Source organism: Aspergillus caelatus (assembly GCF_009193585.1).
Source record: "Aspergillus caelatus strain CBS 763.97 unplaced genomic scaffold BDV27scaffold_2, whole genome shotgun sequence".
Taxonomy (NCBI): domain Eukaryota; kingdom Fungi; phylum Ascomycota; class Eurotiomycetes; order Eurotiales; family Aspergillaceae; genus Aspergillus; species Aspergillus caelatus.
In genome coordinates, this window is record NW_022475265.1 from 46575 (window position 1) to 66497 (window position 19923).

The 19923-nt window shown below is 49.4% G+C and overlaps 8 protein-coding genes across 8 annotated transcripts; 4 read left to right on the forward strand and 4 right to left on the reverse strand.

Moving 5' to 3' along the window:
* The first annotated feature begins 65 nt into the window (after positions 1–65).
* Positions 66–4104, forward strand: BDV27DRAFT_119243 (hybrid sensor histidine kinase/response regulator). The gene is made up of 6 exons (XM_032064819.1): positions 66–163; positions 255–1394; positions 1448–2182; positions 2245–3508; positions 3574–3688; positions 3737–4104. Exons 1-6 carry the CDS (start codon positions 96–98, stop codon positions 3946–3948), a joined length of 3534 nt encoding a protein of 1177 aa, XP_031933665.1. The 5' UTR covers positions 66–95; the 3' UTR covers positions 3949–4104.
* A 354-nt stretch (positions 4105–4458) lies between these two features.
* Positions 4459–6073, reverse strand: BDV27DRAFT_151845 (MFS transporter; the record flags this gene model as incomplete). The annotated part of the gene is made up of 3 exons (XM_032071433.1): positions 4459–5460; positions 5521–5910; positions 5966–6073. The coding sequence occupies 3 exons, from the start codon at positions 6071–6073 to the stop codon at positions 4459–4461; spliced, it is 1500 nt and encodes a 499-aa protein (XP_031933666.1).
* Positions 6074–6699: 626 nt separating this feature from the next.
* BDV27DRAFT_151846 (fungal specific transcription factor domain-containing protein) lies at positions 6700–8858 on the forward strand (the record flags this gene model as incomplete). The annotated part of the gene is made up of 5 exons (XM_032071434.1): positions 6700–6779; positions 6847–7574; positions 7632–8043; positions 8097–8388; positions 8454–8858. The coding sequence occupies 5 exons, from the start codon at positions 6700–6702 to the stop codon at positions 8856–8858; spliced, it is 1917 nt and encodes a 638-aa protein (XP_031933667.1).
* On the reverse strand, positions 8454–10335 carry BDV27DRAFT_167491 (type III PLP-dependent enzyme; the record flags this gene model as incomplete). Its single annotated transcript, XM_032074500.1, has 4 exons — positions 8454–8973; positions 9026–9562; positions 9686–10081; positions 10143–10335. 4 exons carry the CDS (start codon positions 10333–10335, stop codon positions 8882–8884), a joined length of 1218 nt encoding a protein of 405 aa, XP_031933668.1. The 3' UTR covers positions 8454–8881.
* Positions 10336–11309: 974 nt separating this feature from the next.
* BDV27DRAFT_167493 (agmatine deiminase family protein) lies at positions 11310–12542 on the reverse strand (the record flags this gene model as incomplete). Its single annotated transcript, XM_032074501.1, has 1 exon — positions 11310–12542. One exon carries the CDS (start codon positions 12540–12542, stop codon positions 11325–11327), a length of 1218 nt encoding a protein of 405 aa, XP_031933669.1. The 3' UTR covers positions 11310–11324.
* Positions 12543–12952: 410 nt separating this feature from the next.
* BDV27DRAFT_140208 (agmatine deiminase family protein) lies at positions 12953–14005 on the forward strand (the record flags this gene model as incomplete). Its single annotated transcript, XM_032069609.1, has 1 exon — positions 12953–14005. The coding sequence occupies one exon, from the start codon at positions 12953–12955 to the stop codon at positions 14003–14005; it is 1053 nt and encodes a 350-aa protein (XP_031933670.1).
* Positions 14006–14253: 248 nt separating this feature from the next.
* On the reverse strand, positions 14254–15546 carry BDV27DRAFT_151850 (uncharacterized protein; the record flags this gene model as incomplete). Its single annotated transcript, XM_032071435.1, has 1 exon — positions 14254–15546. One exon carries the CDS (start codon positions 15544–15546, stop codon positions 14254–14256), a length of 1293 nt encoding a protein of 430 aa, XP_031933671.1.
* Positions 15547–17613: 2067 nt separating this feature from the next.
* BDV27DRAFT_167495 (GMC family oxidoreductase) lies at positions 17614–19826 on the forward strand (the record flags this gene model as incomplete). The annotated part of the gene is made up of 3 exons (XM_032074502.1): positions 17614–17734; positions 17785–19086; positions 19154–19826. 3 exons carry the CDS (start codon positions 17614–17616, stop codon positions 19615–19617), a joined length of 1887 nt encoding a protein of 628 aa, XP_031933672.1. The 3' UTR covers positions 19618–19826.
* Positions 19827–19923: the final 97 nt, after the last annotated feature.

The window sequence follows — 19923 nt, forward strand, 5'->3', positions numbered from 1 at the left end:
TCAGGTTTCCCAAGAGTTTCAACTTCTTTTCCCGGGCTTTCTCTTTCTTTCCTCCACAATCACAACAACACACTCCGCTTGGAAGATATGTGAGGATGGCAGCTTCCTTTCCGCGGCCTCCCCCCACGGATGCCGAACGTGAAAGGATCAGAGAGTTATCCAGGTGAGTAACGACAAGGAACGAATATAGGACTGGGCCATAGTTATTCTGTCGGGTGTTGATCCGCTGATCATTTCCGTCGTCGGTAACACAGGTATTACTGCACCCTCGATCGCATCCCCTCTCTGTCGCAGCCCGACAAAGGGGAACAGACAACAGCAGGAGAAGATGCCGACAAGGATTCACCTCGTTTGTCCTCAGATATCACCCTTACCGCCCTGAGCCAATTGGCCGTGTTGCGCTTCGGATGCAATCGAGCCTTTATCTCCATCATCGACGATGGGAATCAACATATTATCGCAGAGGCTACGGGCTCCATCTCGCTACGTGACAAGGATCGACATCTCCCAGATGATGCAATCTACCTTGGTGTGCGAACGATCGATCTGGCCTGGGGGGTGTGTCCGCATACCATCTCCCTGTTCACCGGCCAGGATATGTCCAAGGCGGTCGAGACGCCGAATATGATCGCCAACAGCTCCCGTTTCATTGTCCATGACTTTACCCAAGAGGACTTTTTCAAAGATCGCCCATATGTAGTAGGGTGGCCCTACTTCCGCTTCTACGCCGAGGTGCCACTCCTTAGCCCATCCGGTGTCGTGTTGGGGTCCTTCTGTGTCGTTGACAACAAACCACGAGGGCACTTTGCGGAAGAAGAGGTGGACGCCCTGAAAGAGATTGCAGATGCGGTAGCGTTGCATCTTGACAAAGTCCGCATCTCCATTGATCATCACCGCGCTGAGAAACTCATTAAAGGACTCACGAATTTCGTCAAGGACCATGGGGAGTTCGACCCGGCCGAGGTGCCTCTCCCTATCAGCAGACAGTCAACGCTCAACACACTCAACTCTTCTCGCGATCAGTCGTCACTGAGCCTCCCCACCACGGGTGCTGGGGGCTTTGGAAAAACGGAGGGTCCGATTATGAGCGGGTCGACTGCATCCGAGGTTGAGTTGTCGTCGTTGTTTTCGGGTGTGACGTCCGAACAAACCAAGACGTCATCCTTCCTTTACAACTCATCGCAGTCCGCAGCACCAACACCAGCAGAGGACACTATTAGCCTCCGGGAGGCTGCCTCAGAACGCAACGAACCGCCCACTGTGTCGGTGAAACGCTGCTTCAGAAATGCGGACCAAATCTCTCATGTCTTTACTCGAGCCAGTGTCTCCCTGCGGGACTCACTGGACCTAGATGGAGTACTCTTCCTTGATGCGAGTCGATGTAACTCGGGCGTGTTAGTGTATTTATTGTATGCCACACTAGATCCATGACTAACAAAGGAGTTAGGGTGCTATCGGATGACGAGACTCGAAGTTGGGAACCGCTCCCCACCACAGCAAATCCAGAATTCCTTGCCGACCCTCTCCCTAGTCCTCTTGATCTACCGGGGGTGGGAGCGCTATCCAAAATCGCGGAAAAGCCATGTGAAGTGCTTGGCTGGGCTCAAAAGACACCGTCACCCACTGGTTCCGACATTTTATCAATCACTGAGAGACTTCTCAGCCAGTTGATTGCGGCTTTCCCCAAGGGTCAGTTCTTTAACCTCTATGAACGGATGGATGAGAGCGAATGTGAATTTGTAGGAGGAATACGACGGGATGTCAGCGCGGAGGAGAACTCCAAATCCCTGCGTGACATTGTCCGACAGCTCCAGAACCACCTTCCGGATGCGTACAGTGTTCTTTGGTCACCCCTATGGTGCTGGAGGCAATCACGGTGGGTCGCCGGCACCTTGGTGTGGTCTCGCGGTAGCGACCGTGCGTTGGGAGTTTACGACTTACCGTACTTGAGAGTACTCGGAGATTCCATTATCTCCGAATTGGCTCGGATCGATTGGTCCACTACGCAACAGTCAAAATCCGATTTTATCTCATCAGTTAGCCATGAGCTCCGCTCGCCACTGCATGGTATCCTAGCTAGCGCGGAAGTGCTCGAAGGGACCGCTCTTCAACCGACCCAGGTTCACTGGATGAACATGTTAAAAACATGTGGCTTGGCCTTGTTTGATACATTGAATCATTTGTGAGTGTGATTATATTTATCTCTTCCAACACCTCTCTTCAACTTGCTTATTGTTCCCGCAGGCTAGACTTTTCCAAGATCAACAATCTAACTATAGAGGACGCCGCACGAGAGAACCGCACCCAAGCCTCCGACGGCAGTCTGGCGACGACGTTTGATTTGGCTCATTTGATCGAGGAGGTCACAAGGGTTCAATATGTTGGCCAGTGGGCACCTAAGGCGACTGAGCCTTTTGGGGACCCTTTAGCCACTCCCATGAACAACGGCCCCCCCGGCGAAACCACGGTTGTTGTTCGCATTGAGGAACGACACGCGTGGAAAGTGCAATCCCTGGCGGGGGCTTGGAAACGAATTGTTATGAACCTCCTTGGCAACTCGTTGAAATTCACCAGTGCTGGGTTCGTAGAGGTCTCTCTTTCGAAAGTCGTGAAGCAGTCTGACCCCGAATCAATTTATGCTCATCTCTGTGTGACAGACACAGGTAAAGGCATTGATAGGGTGTTTCTCAGAAACAAGCTCTTTTCCCCATTCGCACAAGAGAATACCCTGTCGGAAGGTCTAGGACTAGGCTTTAGCATCGTACGCCAGTTAGTTGACACCATGGACGGGCATGTCAATGTTCGAAGTGAGGTTGGAGTTGGTACACAGGTGGACATCTACATCCCTGTTCGACGATTTGTCAGTGATTATCCCTCTTCAACTTCCACGTCGAGCGCTCCGGTGAAGGCCTGTCTGGTTGGATTCGAAGGATATCCAGACATAAAGGATACCCCCACTGGAATCTTGCCTGCCGAAGCCAAGAGAAAGCTCGCCATTCGGAGCTCATTGGCGCCTGTGCTGATGGCGCAATCGGGTTGGAGTTTATCGATAGCGGAGTCCATAGAAAATGCTCGCGGTGATGTGGCTATTATCGAAGAGGAGGAGTTCGCTAAGGCAACATGCAACGGTCAATCACCGCGTGAACTTTCTGAGAGAACCGGAATCCACTTTTTCATCATTCTTAGTGGTACAAGACCTCGCCTAAATGACCTACCACCGAACGCGATCCGGGTATCGCAGCCATTCGGGCCAGCAAAGTTCCAAGACGTCCTTCAAAGGACTCAGGAACTCTACTTGAAATCATTAGGAAATCCCGGTCCTCCCCCTCTCACTTCTGAGGAGCCAGTTATATCAAAGCGTTCCTCGTCGGAGCCTATATTACCAGCCAGCCCTAACGCTCCACAAGATGTGGGAGTAGCACTACCACTGCGTCCTCCTCCCCAGACCCCTCAGAACACCGATGCGATACATTGTCTCGTCGTCGATGATAATGACATCAATCTGAAGGTGAGCTGCCTTGGATACCATGTATATAACGACCATTGTTCGTTTACTGACTGTTCGCTCGATAGATCCTGTCTACCTTTCTCCGCAAATTAGGCTGCAGCTATGAGACTGCCTCAGACGGATTAATCGCACTCAATAAATACAAAGATACTCGTCGACGGTATGATTATGTTCTTATGGGTATGTCATCATTCCTGTGCTACGAACGGTCCTGGCTGACAAACCTAGATATATCAATGCCCGTAATGGATGGTATTCAATCGACAAGCCATATTCGACGGTATGAGAAGGAACGAAACCTTACGCCGTCACGCATCATGGCCGTCACCGGGTTGGGCTCAGCAGAGACCCTGCAAGAGGCGATGGCCGCCGGCGTAAATGACTACATGGTCAAACCTATTTCGTTGAAAGCTTTGAAGAAGGTTATGAACCTTGCATGATGTGGTCTCATCCTCGCTTTACGGCATGTAAGTGATTCCGGTCAACGATTTGCTACTGTAAATAAGGCACTGTGATTCATTGTATATATTTCCCTGGTTTGTAGCGATCACTAAATATTGAGCGGGCGGACTCTCCGTATGGGAACAGTCTGCTCGATATGTTATGATATATCCTATTACGATCAGTCATTTTCTTCCAGCTTATTGTATATGCATAGCTAGTAGTTAGTATTGACTGTTCATCCATAACCATGTCAGCCATGCATTAAATCAAGTCGTGATTAAATTAGTCCTACATTGTCAATCATCATTCTACTCGATTACCCCCTCCGTACTCAGGACTCCAATGAGGACCTGGTTGAGACGTAAGGTAATATTATATATTTCTATGTATGTGTCTATGTATGTCTATCTCCTCTATGCATTTAGCTTTTCGCTATGAGCTCTCATCATGTCATCCACGTACCTCGCCGGCCTGTCAACGTCCAGGTGTGCTACAGCACGCCACAATCAGCCAGCAGCATACGTACTCATCTTCCTCAGCTTCTCACCATATAACCACAGGAAGATAGGAGCCGGCACACCAAGCCCAATGGAAACAAACGCCAAAAGACTATTCCCCCAACCATAATCCAGTGCTTGATACATATACGGCGCAAAAAGCGGAAACCCGAAACCAGCGAGCGAACGTAAACAAGCTGCCGCAGCCAACGCACTGGCCGCATACCTCGTGTAAGCATCGACGATGTAGGTCTGCATACATTGAAAAGCAGTGATGATACCAATGGAAAAGATGCAAGCGCCAATATCCGGACCAATCCAGTGTGTGTGTGCCTGAGCTGTCCAGCCGTATATGAACAGTCCGATGGGTGTGAAGAAAACAGCGACCACGAGAAGAGGAATCCGGAATTCGGGCTTCCCCTGCCCATTTTTCTTCTTGAGTCTGCGGTAAATGCGGTCGTTTAGCATGGCGCAGATTTGGGAGCCGCCCCAGTAGCCCAGACCTAGGGCGATATAGTTTAAGGACCCAATTCCGATGCTCTCGTTGTAGGGGCCTGTCCAGAGAGTTGGGAATGTGGACATCACGAGATACATTAGACCGTACATGAAGGCCATGTAGACGGCAATGAATTGGACGATCGGTTGCGTGGTTAGTAGTTTGAAGGGGCGCACAAGTGAGGCACCTAGAATTTGGAGGACTGTTTGGTTGTTGAACATCTCGGCCTCTGTTTGGTAGCCGGGGTCCCCGGTTTCCTTGCGAAGCTTTTTTGCTTTGCGCTTGAGTAGCACGGGGGTGTAAGTCTCGCGAAGGAAAAAGAGGCCGACAAGCTGAATCACGCCGTCTGCAATTGACGTGGCGTAGAAAATCCAACTCCAAGAGGTATTCTCTGTTATGAATCCACCTGCTATGGGTCCTATGGCTGGGCCAAGAAGAGGTGCAAGACTGTAGATAGCGATGGCCCTTCCACGTTCATCTGATGTAAAGAGATCGCTCAATACGCCACCTCCGATCTAAGTAACGATCGAGAGTCAATTTGCCATGTCTTTGTATGGGGAAGAAGAATAACTTACAGCTAGAGGAGCACTGCCCCCAAGTCCTGCAAGGAACCGGAAGGCGATCATCTCGCCTTTGGACTTTGCTACTCCCCCTACGACGTTGAATACAAGGTACACCAGGTTAGCCAGCTGGAGGACAGGCACTCTCCCGTAAATCTCTGAGAGAGGGCCAAGGAAAAGTGGCCCGACAGCATATGCAAGGACGAAGACTGATAACATAAGTTGAGATTCGATCTCGTCGGTTACGTGAAAATCCTTCGCCATGGTACCGAGGGCAGGTGCTACCATGGAGGATGAGGCTGGGGATATGAATGTAAAACACGACACGGTAATCACTGCCATCCATTTCTTGCTCGTCTTCCAGTTTTTTGGATCATCTGGATCGTCAGGTCCTTCCCATTTGACCTGAACTTGTCAGTACACCATCTTGCAAATGGATCGTTGGGATCTGGTATTGTACAAGTTTCGATGCCGCCTCTGGCTCCTCCTTCTCGTGTTCGGGTTGTGCTTGCTCAAGATCTCGGTCTTCCCATTTCCCGGGAGCATTTTGATGAGAGTATTCATTCATCGCATGAAAAGGCAGGTAGGTCCCTGTAAAGAACTTTTATGATCATATAGTTAGTCAAAGTTTATCGATATGCTTTCTTCCATGGCGATATATTTACTTAGTCAACAGTTGGAATGGCTTACTAACCTAAGGGTAAAAAATAAGAAAACAACGAACCAGGGACATTGATTAGAATGCCCCAACCTGGATTTGCTATGAGTAGCATAGTTATATACCACGTTCAAGGAGACCACACGTTTTTCAAAGCCTACAAGCGGAGTGGAGGTTTTCGATGTCCGCCCGGAGCATGAGTATTGAAATGCAATTCCGGATTAGGCAATTTTAGTCCGGGACCCACCGGCCGGACTTCCGCCAGTCTGATTCTTCCGCCCAACTGCTATTCATTCCTTACTATACCAACCAACATGGAACAAGGTCAAGCATAATTTTTTTGCCTTCTTATACAGTATAATTTATATGTATAAACCCCTTTTATGGACTCCACTTCGCAAAGCTTATTTCGTCGTAATGGTAGTCGACGTTCATGCGAAGCGTGTCGGAAATTGAAAACCAAATGTGACCACGCATTGCCTAAATGTGGTCGATGTGCTCAAAAGACTGTTCCATGCGTCTATGACCCGGCACCGATGACAAGAACATTTCGGCCCTTATCAGTGACGAAGAGCAGAGGGCAGCGGAAACCAAGAAATTCCGGATCACCCGCATCGTGGGCCTTCCCGCTTTCCTTCTAGATGACTGAGAGTTTGGTGCTCATTAGGCTAATTTTTTGATAGTCACGATGCACACCAAGGTGGATCATCAGAGCTGATATCATCGCATGGCCAGGCGGTCGTGGTGAGTACGCCGCCACTGGAGAGTGCTGGCTTTCTCGGCCCAACCAGCTATCGCTCCTTGATGAGGGAGGGGGTTAGTGATAGTGATCCTGGCGTTGCAGACACTGACCGTACCACGTATACTATTGATCCGCGGCAACTAGATCTGGGACTTAAAATCCTGGATTTCCTGGCCGATAATGCAATCCTGGTGAGAGGCTTAGTGAGACAGGTGTATCAGATTGGGCGGACACCTATTATACCCGAAGTGCTTATGCTCCCCGCGCTGGAGATGCTATGGGATATTTTTGGGGACTATATTGCCCAAGAGGAACCAGCAAGGCTACGCACTGTTGTTCGCGTTTTCGAAAACTCATACCAACAAGTCCCTGGCAAATTGGCCATGCATGCTGGTGAGCTGTGCCAATGGATCAGTGGTAAGAACGTCAGGTGGGAAACCATTGGTAGTGTGATGCAGATTGCCACTATGGGCTTGATCCACACCCCCGAGCGTGATGCTACCCGTATTGACCCCCAACAGAGGTGCAAAGACGTGGTGCTCGCCCAAATGCTCGAGGTCACTGATCAATTGCTACCGCTTAGCAATGCCCTGCCGATTGTCAATCAACTCATGGTCTGCCTGAAATATTATCAGATGATGCTTGCCTCTCAAAGATTTGGTGATTCAAGTATGGAGCTGTCATACGTCCTATTGCTGGCTAGAACAGTACTGATATTTCGCGTAGGTCGCTGGTTATACTCGTCGCTTGGGGAACTTTCTTCATGTATTTACGCTACGGGAATCCATCAGTACGACATACCTACGGGTCGGTACCCGGGGTTTATTGACTTGTGGCGGAGGAGATGCTTCGCTGTAGTGTATTCTATGGATAAAACCATTGCCACAATCCTAGGTCGACCACCCTCACTGACTCGACATTATTGTGTTTTGAAGCCGCCACTGGACATTGATGATGACATAGATATCTCGAATTATGAGCAGAGCCTCCAAATGCTAGACAGCAATGGGTGGAATACTGACGGAAAACGACGGCCCTCTACTATATTACGTCTTCGGTTCCTTCTGGCGACAATACGAGAGGAGATTCTTGAGCTACATTTGGGGGTGAATTATGTCGACATCGAGGGAAAGACAAGGTATGAGGTACATAGAAGAACCGTTAACAACATGTGAGTTAATATGCCCATAGCAACATCTTGCAAAGCCTTCATGCAATTTGGGATATGTGCCCGAACCATATGAAATATTCACCAGACATGTGGAATGAACAGATGCCCTGCCAGGACATTATTGCTCTTTTGTCCATCTATCTGGATTATCTTCACTCAATCTTCTTGTTGCATCGGTTCGCGGCCCAGGGATGCCAACGCGAAAAGCCCAAGGAGCTTCTTCTTGTGGCAAAGACCATCCTTTCCACCGTCCTAGTGATCAATGAACATCGGGAAAGATCAAGAGAAGTCAGAAGCGACTTTTCCAGCATTGTATGCAGCAATGACAACATAGGGAAAATATTAGTCATTGATGGATAAGCTAACGCATGTCGCAGTTCCTACCGTACGGTCTCCCCAGTGCCGAGCTCCTTGCGACGGAGTTACTCCAATCCTCCAATTCCGTACTGAGTCCTACCTACCCCGGCTTGCCTCGAGCGGAGATAATACGGGAGCTCACCGTCTACATCTCCTGCCTAAGCTGGGTCGCTAGGCCTGGGAGTGGCAATCTGGGATTTTGCAAGAAGGTCAAGGCGAAACTGACCCGCATCCTGGACCAAATCCTTGACCCTTCGTATGTCGCACCGGGCTCGACTGGCAACGATACCGGAACCAGCAGCGATGTTTCGTGGGCCTTTCCGGAACTCCATGATAACGACTTTACAATCAACAATCTACTTCATTCCGATGATGGGAGTAACTGGGATCCTGGATTTGATTTGTTTTGCGGGCCTGTCTTCTAAATATCCAGCCGTTAATCAGCGGTTCAGACTTGGCCAGGCAGCTCGCTATCCACATATAAAGTTAAGATATTACTCGAGAAGCCATTAAACCGAGTAGCTGTTGCATTAGTGTACGCTGTAACGTCCTTTAGCCTTACATGGTTCATACTGAATGAATCTCAACTTACCTCCCATATTCTTATACATCAACCAATCCCTTACCTTCGCCTCACAACGAAGAGTAGTATCCCTCACAACATAGTCACATCCATCACACGTCGGCCCCCAGATAGTATACCTATGAGGCCCATCCTCTCTATCACCCAACGAACCATGATCCGGTATGAGAATCGGATGAAAAATCTCTTTCTCCATTAAACAGTTCATAAAATTCCCGTACAGTCCATCATTCTGGTATAACATATCCGGTTGATCCTTACATACTTCTCCCACCTGTCGTCGCCGGGATATTACCCTGCATACTAGCGTATATGCCGATCGTGCGTAGAACCGGCCGGGCTCTGCGATAAATCTGGTCGTGCTGGGGAAATTGTCAGCTAAGGAGTCACGGATTGTGGACGCTATTTCTCCGAAGTTTTTGTCTTGAAATCCGCCACCGACATCGACAATCCTCATTGTAAACCCGAAGGTTTCAGCTTGGTCAAAAACTATTCGGGCTTCTTTGATTGCCTTTCGGAATGAGTTTAGGTCGTTGGCGCCGGTACCTAATCGTTGGTTAGGGTCTAAATCATAATATCCGTAGAATTGTGCGTCCAAAATACTGGAGAGAAGAAGAACGCAAAAAAAAAAAAAAGACAAGTAATATGAATGAAGGAGGACGGCCTTACCAACATGAAAACTAACCCCAACAACATCCAGACTCAGTTCCTTTGCCCTATTCAGCAAAGCCCGCGTCATCCCTGCCGGCGCTCCGAACTTGTCTCCGAAGTTTATCAGCGCACTGGCATCATTGGCGTAAATTCGTAACAAGAGTTGTGCGCGAGGCATATAACAATGTATTGTCTCTAGCTCATCTATATTATCAAAAACTGTAGTCACAATACCAGCCTCTCTGGCATAATTAAGCGCCGCGGCCGGCTTGCACGGGTTGGCGAATATAATCCGGGATGGATCAACGCCCAGCGCCAACACGGATCGTATTTCTTCGATCGAGGCACAGTCAAAGCCGGCACCCAGTTCCGCGAGGGCGCGAAGTAAGAGAGGATCGGAGTTGCATTTTACCGCTGATTGAATAGTTAGAAACTCCGGTAACAATAATGTTTCAGTTGACAAGCGACAGCTTACCATAGAATGGTTGGACATTGGGGAGGTTCAGCTTCCAACGTCGGTGTTGACGAGTGACCCGTCCTAGATCTGCGACAAAAAATGGATTATCTTCAACGTTTGGCACGCCGCTGTTAATCCTTTGGGTTTGGAACTCAATGGCGAGGTTGACCAGTTGTTCAGACCTCGGGTCATCTACTGTGGTTTTTGGCATGTCGAATTACATAAAGAAAAGGAGCAAGTGTGAGCAATGTATGGTATCCAAAAGGGTTCATGGTCAAGTTGAATCATCCAGCAACAAGGTATGCATGGGGTTTATTATAGTCTACCTAGTTCAGCTCAGCCAATGCACTCCATGTCATACCATGGTCTCCAATGTATGACACATACAAATCCAGACACGTAGCCATCGCGCCTTTCTCTACTCCACCGTCGCGAGCATCATTTGTGGAGCCCTGAAAGCCAATGCAGAATGACAGGGTCTTCTTGTCGCCGGATTTGGCGACGTCGAAATGAAAGTCCCACATCGTTCACATCCAATCCTACATAAGGCTCGGAAATGAGATCCAACTCCTGCTTCATCCCTTGCATGAGGGACTTTTCAGACAGCCACACAGTATACGCTCACGGCAGTGCGTGCGCACCATCGTATATGAGGCGGCGGCCGTTGCATCCAGGATCTTTGAATTTGCATTCTGTATATATGGCGTGCTTGCAATATGTTTCGTCGGCACATATTTTGGTATGGGTCTGCAACTGCAATTTGTGACTGTGAAATTTAGACCGCTATTATGATTCGCAATAGGTACTGAAAACCCCTTCGAGCGGTGTAGGTTTGTTCTAGCCTTGCAGGGATGCATCTAATGGCATTGCAATATGCTGTAAGGTCCTTAAATGCCTCATACTCATTGCACCAACGCAAGTCTCTGTAGAAATAGTTCTGACACTTTCAGTTACCAAACCTTATATAGTACGTCATCTCAGAGGGGGATATTATAGAATAATGATCATATAATGCATACTTAAATGCCCATCCACTCAAATATGGAGAGGTTGAACACAAATTTCTGAAGCCAACAATTGCACTATAGATGCGTCAACGCCTTATGGTTAATCCAAGGACTAGTAATTGGGTAAAAGATTATACAACGGCCACTGAGAACCAAGCACATCCCGGTAATTCACACAAGACAGTCCACCATTTTACGCTTCTGGTGCAGGCACCTGCTGGGTAACACAGTGGATAACACCTCCGCTAAGAGGAATCGTGCGAAGAGGAACCTGTCGCACCTTGCAGTCTGGCAGGAGAGTCTGCCATGTTTCCAGAGATTTCCGATCGTGCGTCTCTGATCCAAACGCGGGGATGATAAGCCCGCCGTTGCAGAAGTAGCTATTGAGGTACGAGGAGACAAATTCATCCTTCGGTAAGATCCCAAGACTTTTCGGATCTGGCTCGTCGATGAAATGAATTTCTAACTTTCGTCCTTTGGCATCAGTCTCATTCCGCAAGGTCTCCAAGATCTCCTCGCCGCATTTAATCCACTCTGGTCCGTCCACTGCATCAGGGCTATGCCGTGTCATGACGATTACGCCCGGTCTTACGAACCGCACCTCAGCGTCTAGGTGACAGTCGGTGATATCGAGATTCTTGCGCCCGGGTACCCATATGACTTTCTCTACGCCCAAGAGGCGTCGTAGCTCCTGTTCAATCTCATCCCTACTTTGCCCCGGGTTCCGCTGCTCACAGACCATGTAGCTTTCCGCGACAATAAGCGTACCCTCTCCGTCCACGACCAAACCCCCGCCCTCAGTTCGGATTTTGGGTACAATTCGTTGCACTGGTGATGGCAACTGATCGGCAGCGATGACATTGTGTGCGAACTCAGTATTTTCCTGTAATTCCTTCCCAGTCATAGAAGGGTTACCATAGCGGTAATGACCATGCGTCCCTTCCCACCCGTTCTTGTTCCCCCATTCATTGAATTTAAAGTCGATAGCTAGCCGCTGTCCGGGGCCTAGCTTCCCTGTAGCATCGTGCACATATACTGGGGCTGTATCGCGAACCCAACAGTGGTTGATTGGGATGGGAATTACATTCACCTTCGATGGAATGCGTACTTTCCGGTTGACGAGGTCCTGGGCATATTCGATATCTTCGGGGCGAGTATACAGTCGCACGGGCTCAAACTCTGCGATTGCAGCGGCCAGGTCAACGATTTCCTCGCAGTTCTTCTCCCATAAGGATTCTAGGCAGGAGGCTCGCGAAGGGAAGCCCATCATGGTCGCGAGATGTGGATGCCATTCTGGGGGAAAGGTGAATTGGCCTGTTTCGAGAGGAGCGTCGTTCTTGGGAGGGGAGTTGCGGTATTTGGTGTTATTAGTGGACGAAGGTGTCCGGTTGGTGCTCAGGTAGCCACCCATTATGTGATTTGGTTAACGTTCACTCAAGGGGAGGTTGTTATGTTGTATGAGAGAGGCCTCTGGGGATCAGAATTGACAATATTGTTGAATGAGACAAATTGTACATGTAAAAGGTATCTATCTGTCTATAGGCCTTTCTACGACTAACAGAGCTGCTTTCAGCAGTAGATTATGTAGGGAAAAAAAAAAACGGGAGGTTGGATGCATTTCATCCATCACATAACCGGTGGGGTAAAGGGCTCCAGCGCTACATTCCAAATTGGACGGGAACGAACAAAGCGAGTTTCCCAGGAATGATCCGTGACAAATATATAGGCGCGCCTGTTCCATTTCTGATTCATTGTGTTTCTGTCATAAAATTCTTGTTCCATGTTCGTCATCCGTTGCGTTACCATTGGCTACCTGCCACCATGACCATTCGTGCGAAATTCTACATGCCCTATGAAGGGAATCCTTCCTGCCATGGGAAGATAATTATGTCCTGGCCGGGGCCTGACAACCCAAATTATGAGAAATGCCGGATCGCCCGTATAAAGAACGAACTGATCGCAATCGCGAAAGCAATTTGTCATTTTCAGACTGTAATTCTCCTGGTGCATTCCACGGAGGTTCCCGAAGCGGAACGAGCATTCCAACACTCTGGCAGATATGGTGTCGAAATACAACCTACTGACGTGAGTGACTTGGAATTTTGGATGCGCGACGTAGCGCCGACATTTGTGATCAGTGAAGGGACGTCACGGTCCATTCTGCACGGGGTCGACTTCCACTTTAATGGCTGGGGTGGACGATATCCCTCAAGTAACAATACAATTCTCGCGAAGGACTTCCTCGCTGACAGAGGAATCCCCCACGTAGAGACTTCAGTCGTCCTAGAAGGCGGCGCGTTGGAAACGGACGGAGAAGGAACCTTACTGGCGACCGAGAGCTCCATCTTTAACCCTAATCGCAATCCTAGTGTTAGTCGAGTGACGATCGAGAAAGAGCTTTGCAGGCTTTTGGGCGTATCCAAAATTATTTGGCTACCTGGGCTGAATGATTACGAGGTGACCGATGGACATATTGATATCTGGGCCCGCTTTGTGGCTCCTGGTAAAATCGTCCTCAATAAGCCCTCTTCAGATAATGAAGTTTTAAGAGCGGTCTATGATACAAATAAGCGTATCTTAAGCCAGGCAACAGATGCGAAAGGAAGACGCTTTGGACTTTTCGACATCCATGAAGCGCGTTTAGATGGGCCTATTCCCTCGGATGCGGACTTGTGTCTGAGTTATGTGAACTACGTGCTCGTAAATGGTGCGGTTATTGCTCCACGATTTGGAGATGAAAAGGCCGACAACTTGGCTATACAAACACTTCGAAGGTTGTTTCCAAACCGAGAGGTGGTCCAGGTGTATCTTAAAGAAATCGTGCTGAATGGCGGCGGCATCCACTGTGTGACGCAACAGATCCCTATTCCATAGTGAGGGTTGAACACGTATTCAGTGTGGTTGAGACCAGAGGCAATAAGGGTGCTGTTACTGGCTGAGGCTGATGGCTTGTCTACAGCAGGAAGTTTGAAATCAAAATGCCACAACATCGCCAGGATGGTGTGGATGCAATTCACTCATATAACAACGCAAAGAAATGAGAACTAAGGAAAATGATACAAGAGAATTCCCAAAATACCCAACCATCGTCCAAAATACCATGCCGGTCCAGCCATCATCATCTAAAGCATCATGGCGACAGCAAACAGGGAAGTCAACGTCCCGACAGCAACCATCTCGGGCCTCAAATCAGCAGCTCCACCATCCACGACACTCTTCACACCATCTTTGATATCATTGCCAACTTGCCTGACTCCATTAAGCCATGTACCATTGGTATTTGTGCAAGTCTCACCCTTGGCGCAGCAGCCATAGTCTCCGTTATCGTTTTTGTGGCACTCTTCATTCGCACTGCAGCTGCCTTGGTTGCCACAACATTGCTCATCCTTAGGGATGCACATCCAACCGCACCTCTTGTTGTCATCGGCGCATCCAAACCCATCAGGCGATCGTGCAGCGATAGCGGGGGAATGGTTCTCAAGGCTCCTACGCCACCAGTCCCAGCCACCAGTTTCGCTGTTGCACTCTTGATCCTTGTCGATACACATCAAGCCACATCGCTTGTTGTCATTAGAACAGCCGTAATTGGGGTTGCAGTCCTCGTTCTTGGGAATACACATCAATCCACATCGTTTGTTATCGTCCGCACATCCCCAATCAGGCGAGCGCACGGCAAGAGCCTGGGAAGGCTCCTCAAGACTCCTCCGCCACCAGTCCCAGCCGCCGGTTTCGCTGTTGCATTCTTCATTCTTGTCAATACACATCCAACCGCATCGTTTATTGTCGGCGGAACACCCGTAATTGGGGTTGCAGTCCTCGTTCTTGGGAATACACATCAGACCGCATCGCTTGTTGTCCTCGGCGCATCCCCAATCAGGCGAGCGCACGGCAAGAGCATGGGAAGGCTCCTCAAGACTCCTCCGCCACCAGTCCCAGCCGCCAGTTTCACTGTTGCATTCTTCATTCTTGTCAATACACATCCAACCGCATCGTTTATTGTCGGCGGAACACCCGTAATTGGGGTTGCAGTCCTCGTTCTTGGGGATACACATCAGACCGCATCGCTTGTTGTCCTCGGCGCAACCCCAATCAGGCGAGCGAGCGGCAAGAGCACCGGAACTGTCCTCAAGGCTCCGACGCCACCAGTCCCAGCCACTGTTATGGCTATTGCATTCTTCATCCTTATCAATGCACATCAAGCCACATCGCTTGTTATCATCGGAGCACCCGATGCCGTCGGGGGAGCGTACGGCGAGAGGGTGGGCAGTGTTGATAGGTTTGAATGGTTGGAGTTGCACGGAATCATGGCGGATGGATTCACCGTTCGAGTTTTCCGCGTTGAGAGGGTTGCCGATGGTTGGGACGGCAGGAAGGAGAAGGCTGAGACAAATAGTAGCAGATAATGAGGTCCGCATGGTGAATTGCTGCATACACCAGTAGACCAGGTATTTCGGGGTTTGATGGTACGTTGAGCTCGAGGGGCTTTTGTGACGATTGTTTGGGATAGTCAGATATACAATTGAAATATGTTCTGATTGAGTGATTTCCACCAAAAAATGATGCGAAAGATCTTCATATTTATAATGGGTAGCCCTGTATACAATATCATTGAAGTAATAGTATCTATACGGTAGCCTGCCAAGAAACAAGTGCTGACCCTGCATGAGAGACTGTTAGTGCCGGCAATGTCAGCAAAGGGTACTGCTGAGCCAAGCCTTGTGGAGGCAGCCACTGCACTATCGACCTAAGCCAGCCCCTGCTCAGTCGCGACTAATCATATTGTACAGAATTATTGCAGAACCAGGGCCACAATATCCGCCCGTTGATGAGGTATGCCGATCCTTTCGCACCGTCATCAAATGTACCAACCCAGCACGACAAGCGGCAAAAGGCCCTGCATGTCAGGGTCCTGGCCCACATCAATAGGCATTGTTAGAATTAACGACTTTCCTGAAGGCAGTGGCGTAGAGCTACGGTTTCTTTTCACATTTTCAGAATAGTGGTTGTAGAAGGCCTTATTCAAGTATCACCAACTAAGAACAATAAATTCATAGTACTATCTCATTTCACTAAACGACAGGATTATCAGTTTGTGTCTACTCTGAGAGAGAGACTCAATGAGCGAAGGCCATGCTGAGGTCCGCGATGAATCCGTATGAGACCTTTGTTTCAAGGGCACACACTTCATGTCATCCCCATGCATAGTGAGACCCCAGACAAAACCGTATGTTCGAGTTTAGTTAATCAAGTATCTGGTCTTGAGCGCGACCTCGCACGATTCAGAGCAAGGTCAGTAGAAAGCGACATTGATTTCGCCCCTCTCAGCTTGCCTCTTGTGGGAGAGCCATCCAACAACACCTCCTATATGAACTACGATATTTGATCATTTCACAAATTTATGAACGACATGAATAATATCCGCAGAGGAATCTGTGGGAGGCCTCATTAGTGGGAAGGACCAATAGAACCATCTACTCGGCTTATTCCAGAAGGCCATATTCCCCGAGTAGGACGCCTGAAAAGTCGGCTGTGAGGGACAAGTTCGACCATTTACAACCACACAAAAGCGAAGTCCTGGATGACAATTAGTTATATCCATTGCTTGATATATGCAGCATATATCGCGTAACGAATTTGCATCGCTCTTATATGGTCAATATCGTGGAACGGTCAATTTTCCAAACAAACCAGCAAATTGGTAGACACCGCTTGGCATTCGGATAACCGTAAGGCCGTCGATCTCAGCATTCAACTACCACTCGATCAGGCGCAGAAGGCTTGTACCCACGGAAACAACCGATATTACCGATCTCAAAAAATATAACCAGAAATGTAGAACTAGTCTGGAATGCCTTTCACAAGGACCATTTGAGATTGAGTAGATGCGGCTGAATCAAGCGCATCAGTTTCGGACGACACATGGAGGTGCACACAAATATATATCTGGCACCGTCAGTAAAAAACCACACTAGTATGGCACTGTGCTCTAGTGTTAGAGCCCAGGAGCCTACATCTTAAACCACCCTACCAATAGAAAACAACATTTCACCACCGCAACAGTAAACGAAACATAAGTAGGGTCCGGAACAGTGGCCAGAAGCAGCCTGGTCACGACAGACGAAGCCGCTGCCAGTACAGAAAAACTATCCTCATAATCGTTAGTGAAAATGGACCGGAGATTTCTTGTGCATTAAAGTTCGTATGGCGACGGCTGCCAACGTGCGGACCCGCGGACCCGCGGTAGTGGTGTCGTGGTGAGTTCTGATATGATGGTTATTGGCCCCACAAAAGGTCTATTTTCTGTAGCACAGACCACATCTCCCACTGAATTGACACCTTTTGCACAGACTGGCCATCGATGCCTCGGGCCAGAGGCTCCCATGTGGGTGTTATTCCCCGCTCCATGTCAATCATGTTTGAGGAGGCCAAATAAATATCGTCACCCCCCAACGAGTGTTGATTTAGTCTGCAGCGCTTCAAAAATGAGTCGAAAAAATCGCAACCCGCTTTCTAATCCCCTGCATTATGCGACACCGCAAGCGCAGGTAGGACCGCCTGCCACCTGCTCTTCAGCCCAACGCTTGTTGAAGGGATATGACTACGGTAAGCTGAGAAGAGAGATGATAATTGCTCAACGCTAAGTTGTGGTCCAGTGATCATCGGAGCGGGCGCGGCTGGCTCCGTGCTGGCCAGCAAGCTGTCTGAAGACCCGAATGTCTCGGTCCTTCTGCTTGAGGCTGGAGGAGATAATACCGACGTCACGGAGAGCAAAATGCCTTTGGGGTTCCCAAAGCTCCTCCACACCGAGCATGACTGGAATTATTATACCGTTGAGCAGCCTGGCCTCGCGTCGCGTCGTCTGTACTGGCCTCGAGGTCGCTTGATCGGTGGGAGCACATCGATCAACGCGATGATGTACCATCATTGCTCAAGGTCCGACTTTGATGAATGGGCGTCTCACTATGGATGCCAAGGCTGGAGCTATGACGACCTGGCGCCATATTTCAAGCGTATGGAGCGCTTTACTCCGAATCCAAACCGTCCGCGCATTGACCTGCAGCATCGGGGCAATGCGGGTGAGTGGCAAACCGGGTATTCGTGGCTCTCTGAAATTGGCGAAAAAGGGTTCCTGCCTGCCTGCTACGATGCCGGAATCCCAGCAGTCGAGGATGTCAACACGCCGGGTGGGACCCTGGGTGCTACTCGATTCCAGACCTTCATTGATTCCAAGGGCCAACGGTCCTCCTTGGCGACGGCTTACTTGACACCGGAAGTTAGGAAGCGGCCGAACCTCTTCATCGCATGCCATGCTCATGTTACTAAGCTGCTTTTTGATCGGCTCAGTGGTGACGAACCGATCGCGATTGGAGCGGAGTTTCAGAAGCAGCGAGGAGGAGAGCTCTTTGAAGTCCATGCACGCAGAGAGGTCATTCTCAGCGGCGGGGCGGTTAACACGCCGCAGCTGTTGCTTTTGAGTGGTATCGGGCCCAAGGATGAATTGGAAAAGCATGGTATCCCCGTCGTCCGGGCCAACGATGCCGTAGGACAAAACCTCAAAGATCATTTGGTGACAACTACCCTGATGTGCAAGGCGAAGGCGGGCAGCACCCTCGACTACCTTAGCAGCCCTCTCAGGGCTTTCCCGTCCTTAGCTCGATGGATGCTTCTGGGAGGAGGTCCACTGACCAACAATGTGGGCGAAACAGCAGCATTCATCCGATCATGGGAGCACCACCCCTTCCCAGGTTCGTCTTCGGAGCGCAACCCCCCGAAGGACTATACCTCAGGGTTGATTGGACCGGATGTGGAGATCATCGGCGTCCCAACCGGATTCATCCATCATGGTGAAGAGCCACCGATGGATGGGGCCAGTGTATTCACCCTCGCTCCGATCAGCCTGCGTCCGCAAAGCAAGGGAACCATCACCCTTAAGAGCAGAGACCCCTTTGACCATCGTAAGCATTCTTGCCTTCTTCGAAAGCCAGTAAACAAATGGAAACTGACACTCCACTTTTGCTACAGCCATAATTGACCCCAAATATTTCAGTGATGCAGAGGGTAACGACCGCGCAGTTCTCCTGGCGGGAATACGCGTCTGCCTCCGGATCATGCGGAGCCCTGCGTTTCAAAAATACCTCGAGCGCGTGCCAGTTAATGACGACCCCTGGTCTTACTGGTGGCCATACTCCAGCAGCGACATTGATCGCATCACGGATGACCAAATTCTTCGCTGGATGAACGAAAAGGCCTTCACATTGTACCACCCGGTTGGCAGCGCACGGATGGGGACCTCACCCGAGAACAGCGTGGTCGATGTACAGTGTCGAGTACATGGTGTCAAGCGCCTGCGGGTGATGGATGCCAGTGTGTTCCCCGAGCAAATTAGTGGACATCCCACTGCGCCAATTGGCGCCATGGCGTACAAGCTCAGCGATATGATCAAGAAGGATTCTGTTATGCCGGCCCCTCCTCATGCACGCCTGTGATTCCAGTTTAATGAAATCTAAAGTGAGCCAGTAACATGTCATATTTCGCAAATAGTCCAGAAGAATACGCGATTGGTTCGGAGTTGTGCTTGTAACATCCCTCCTAGCTTCAAAGCAGATTGTCGTGCTATATCACTTTTGTATTTCAATCAACACAAAGTGACACATTGGAAAGCATACTCCGTATATTCGCCGACGCGTGATGGCACGATAATCGTGTCTGTAATGGTAGTATTATCCGGGGCTTCCACAGCTTTAGACCATTTCCCCTAAACAGCAGCTGGTCATCTATTTATCTGTAAAACC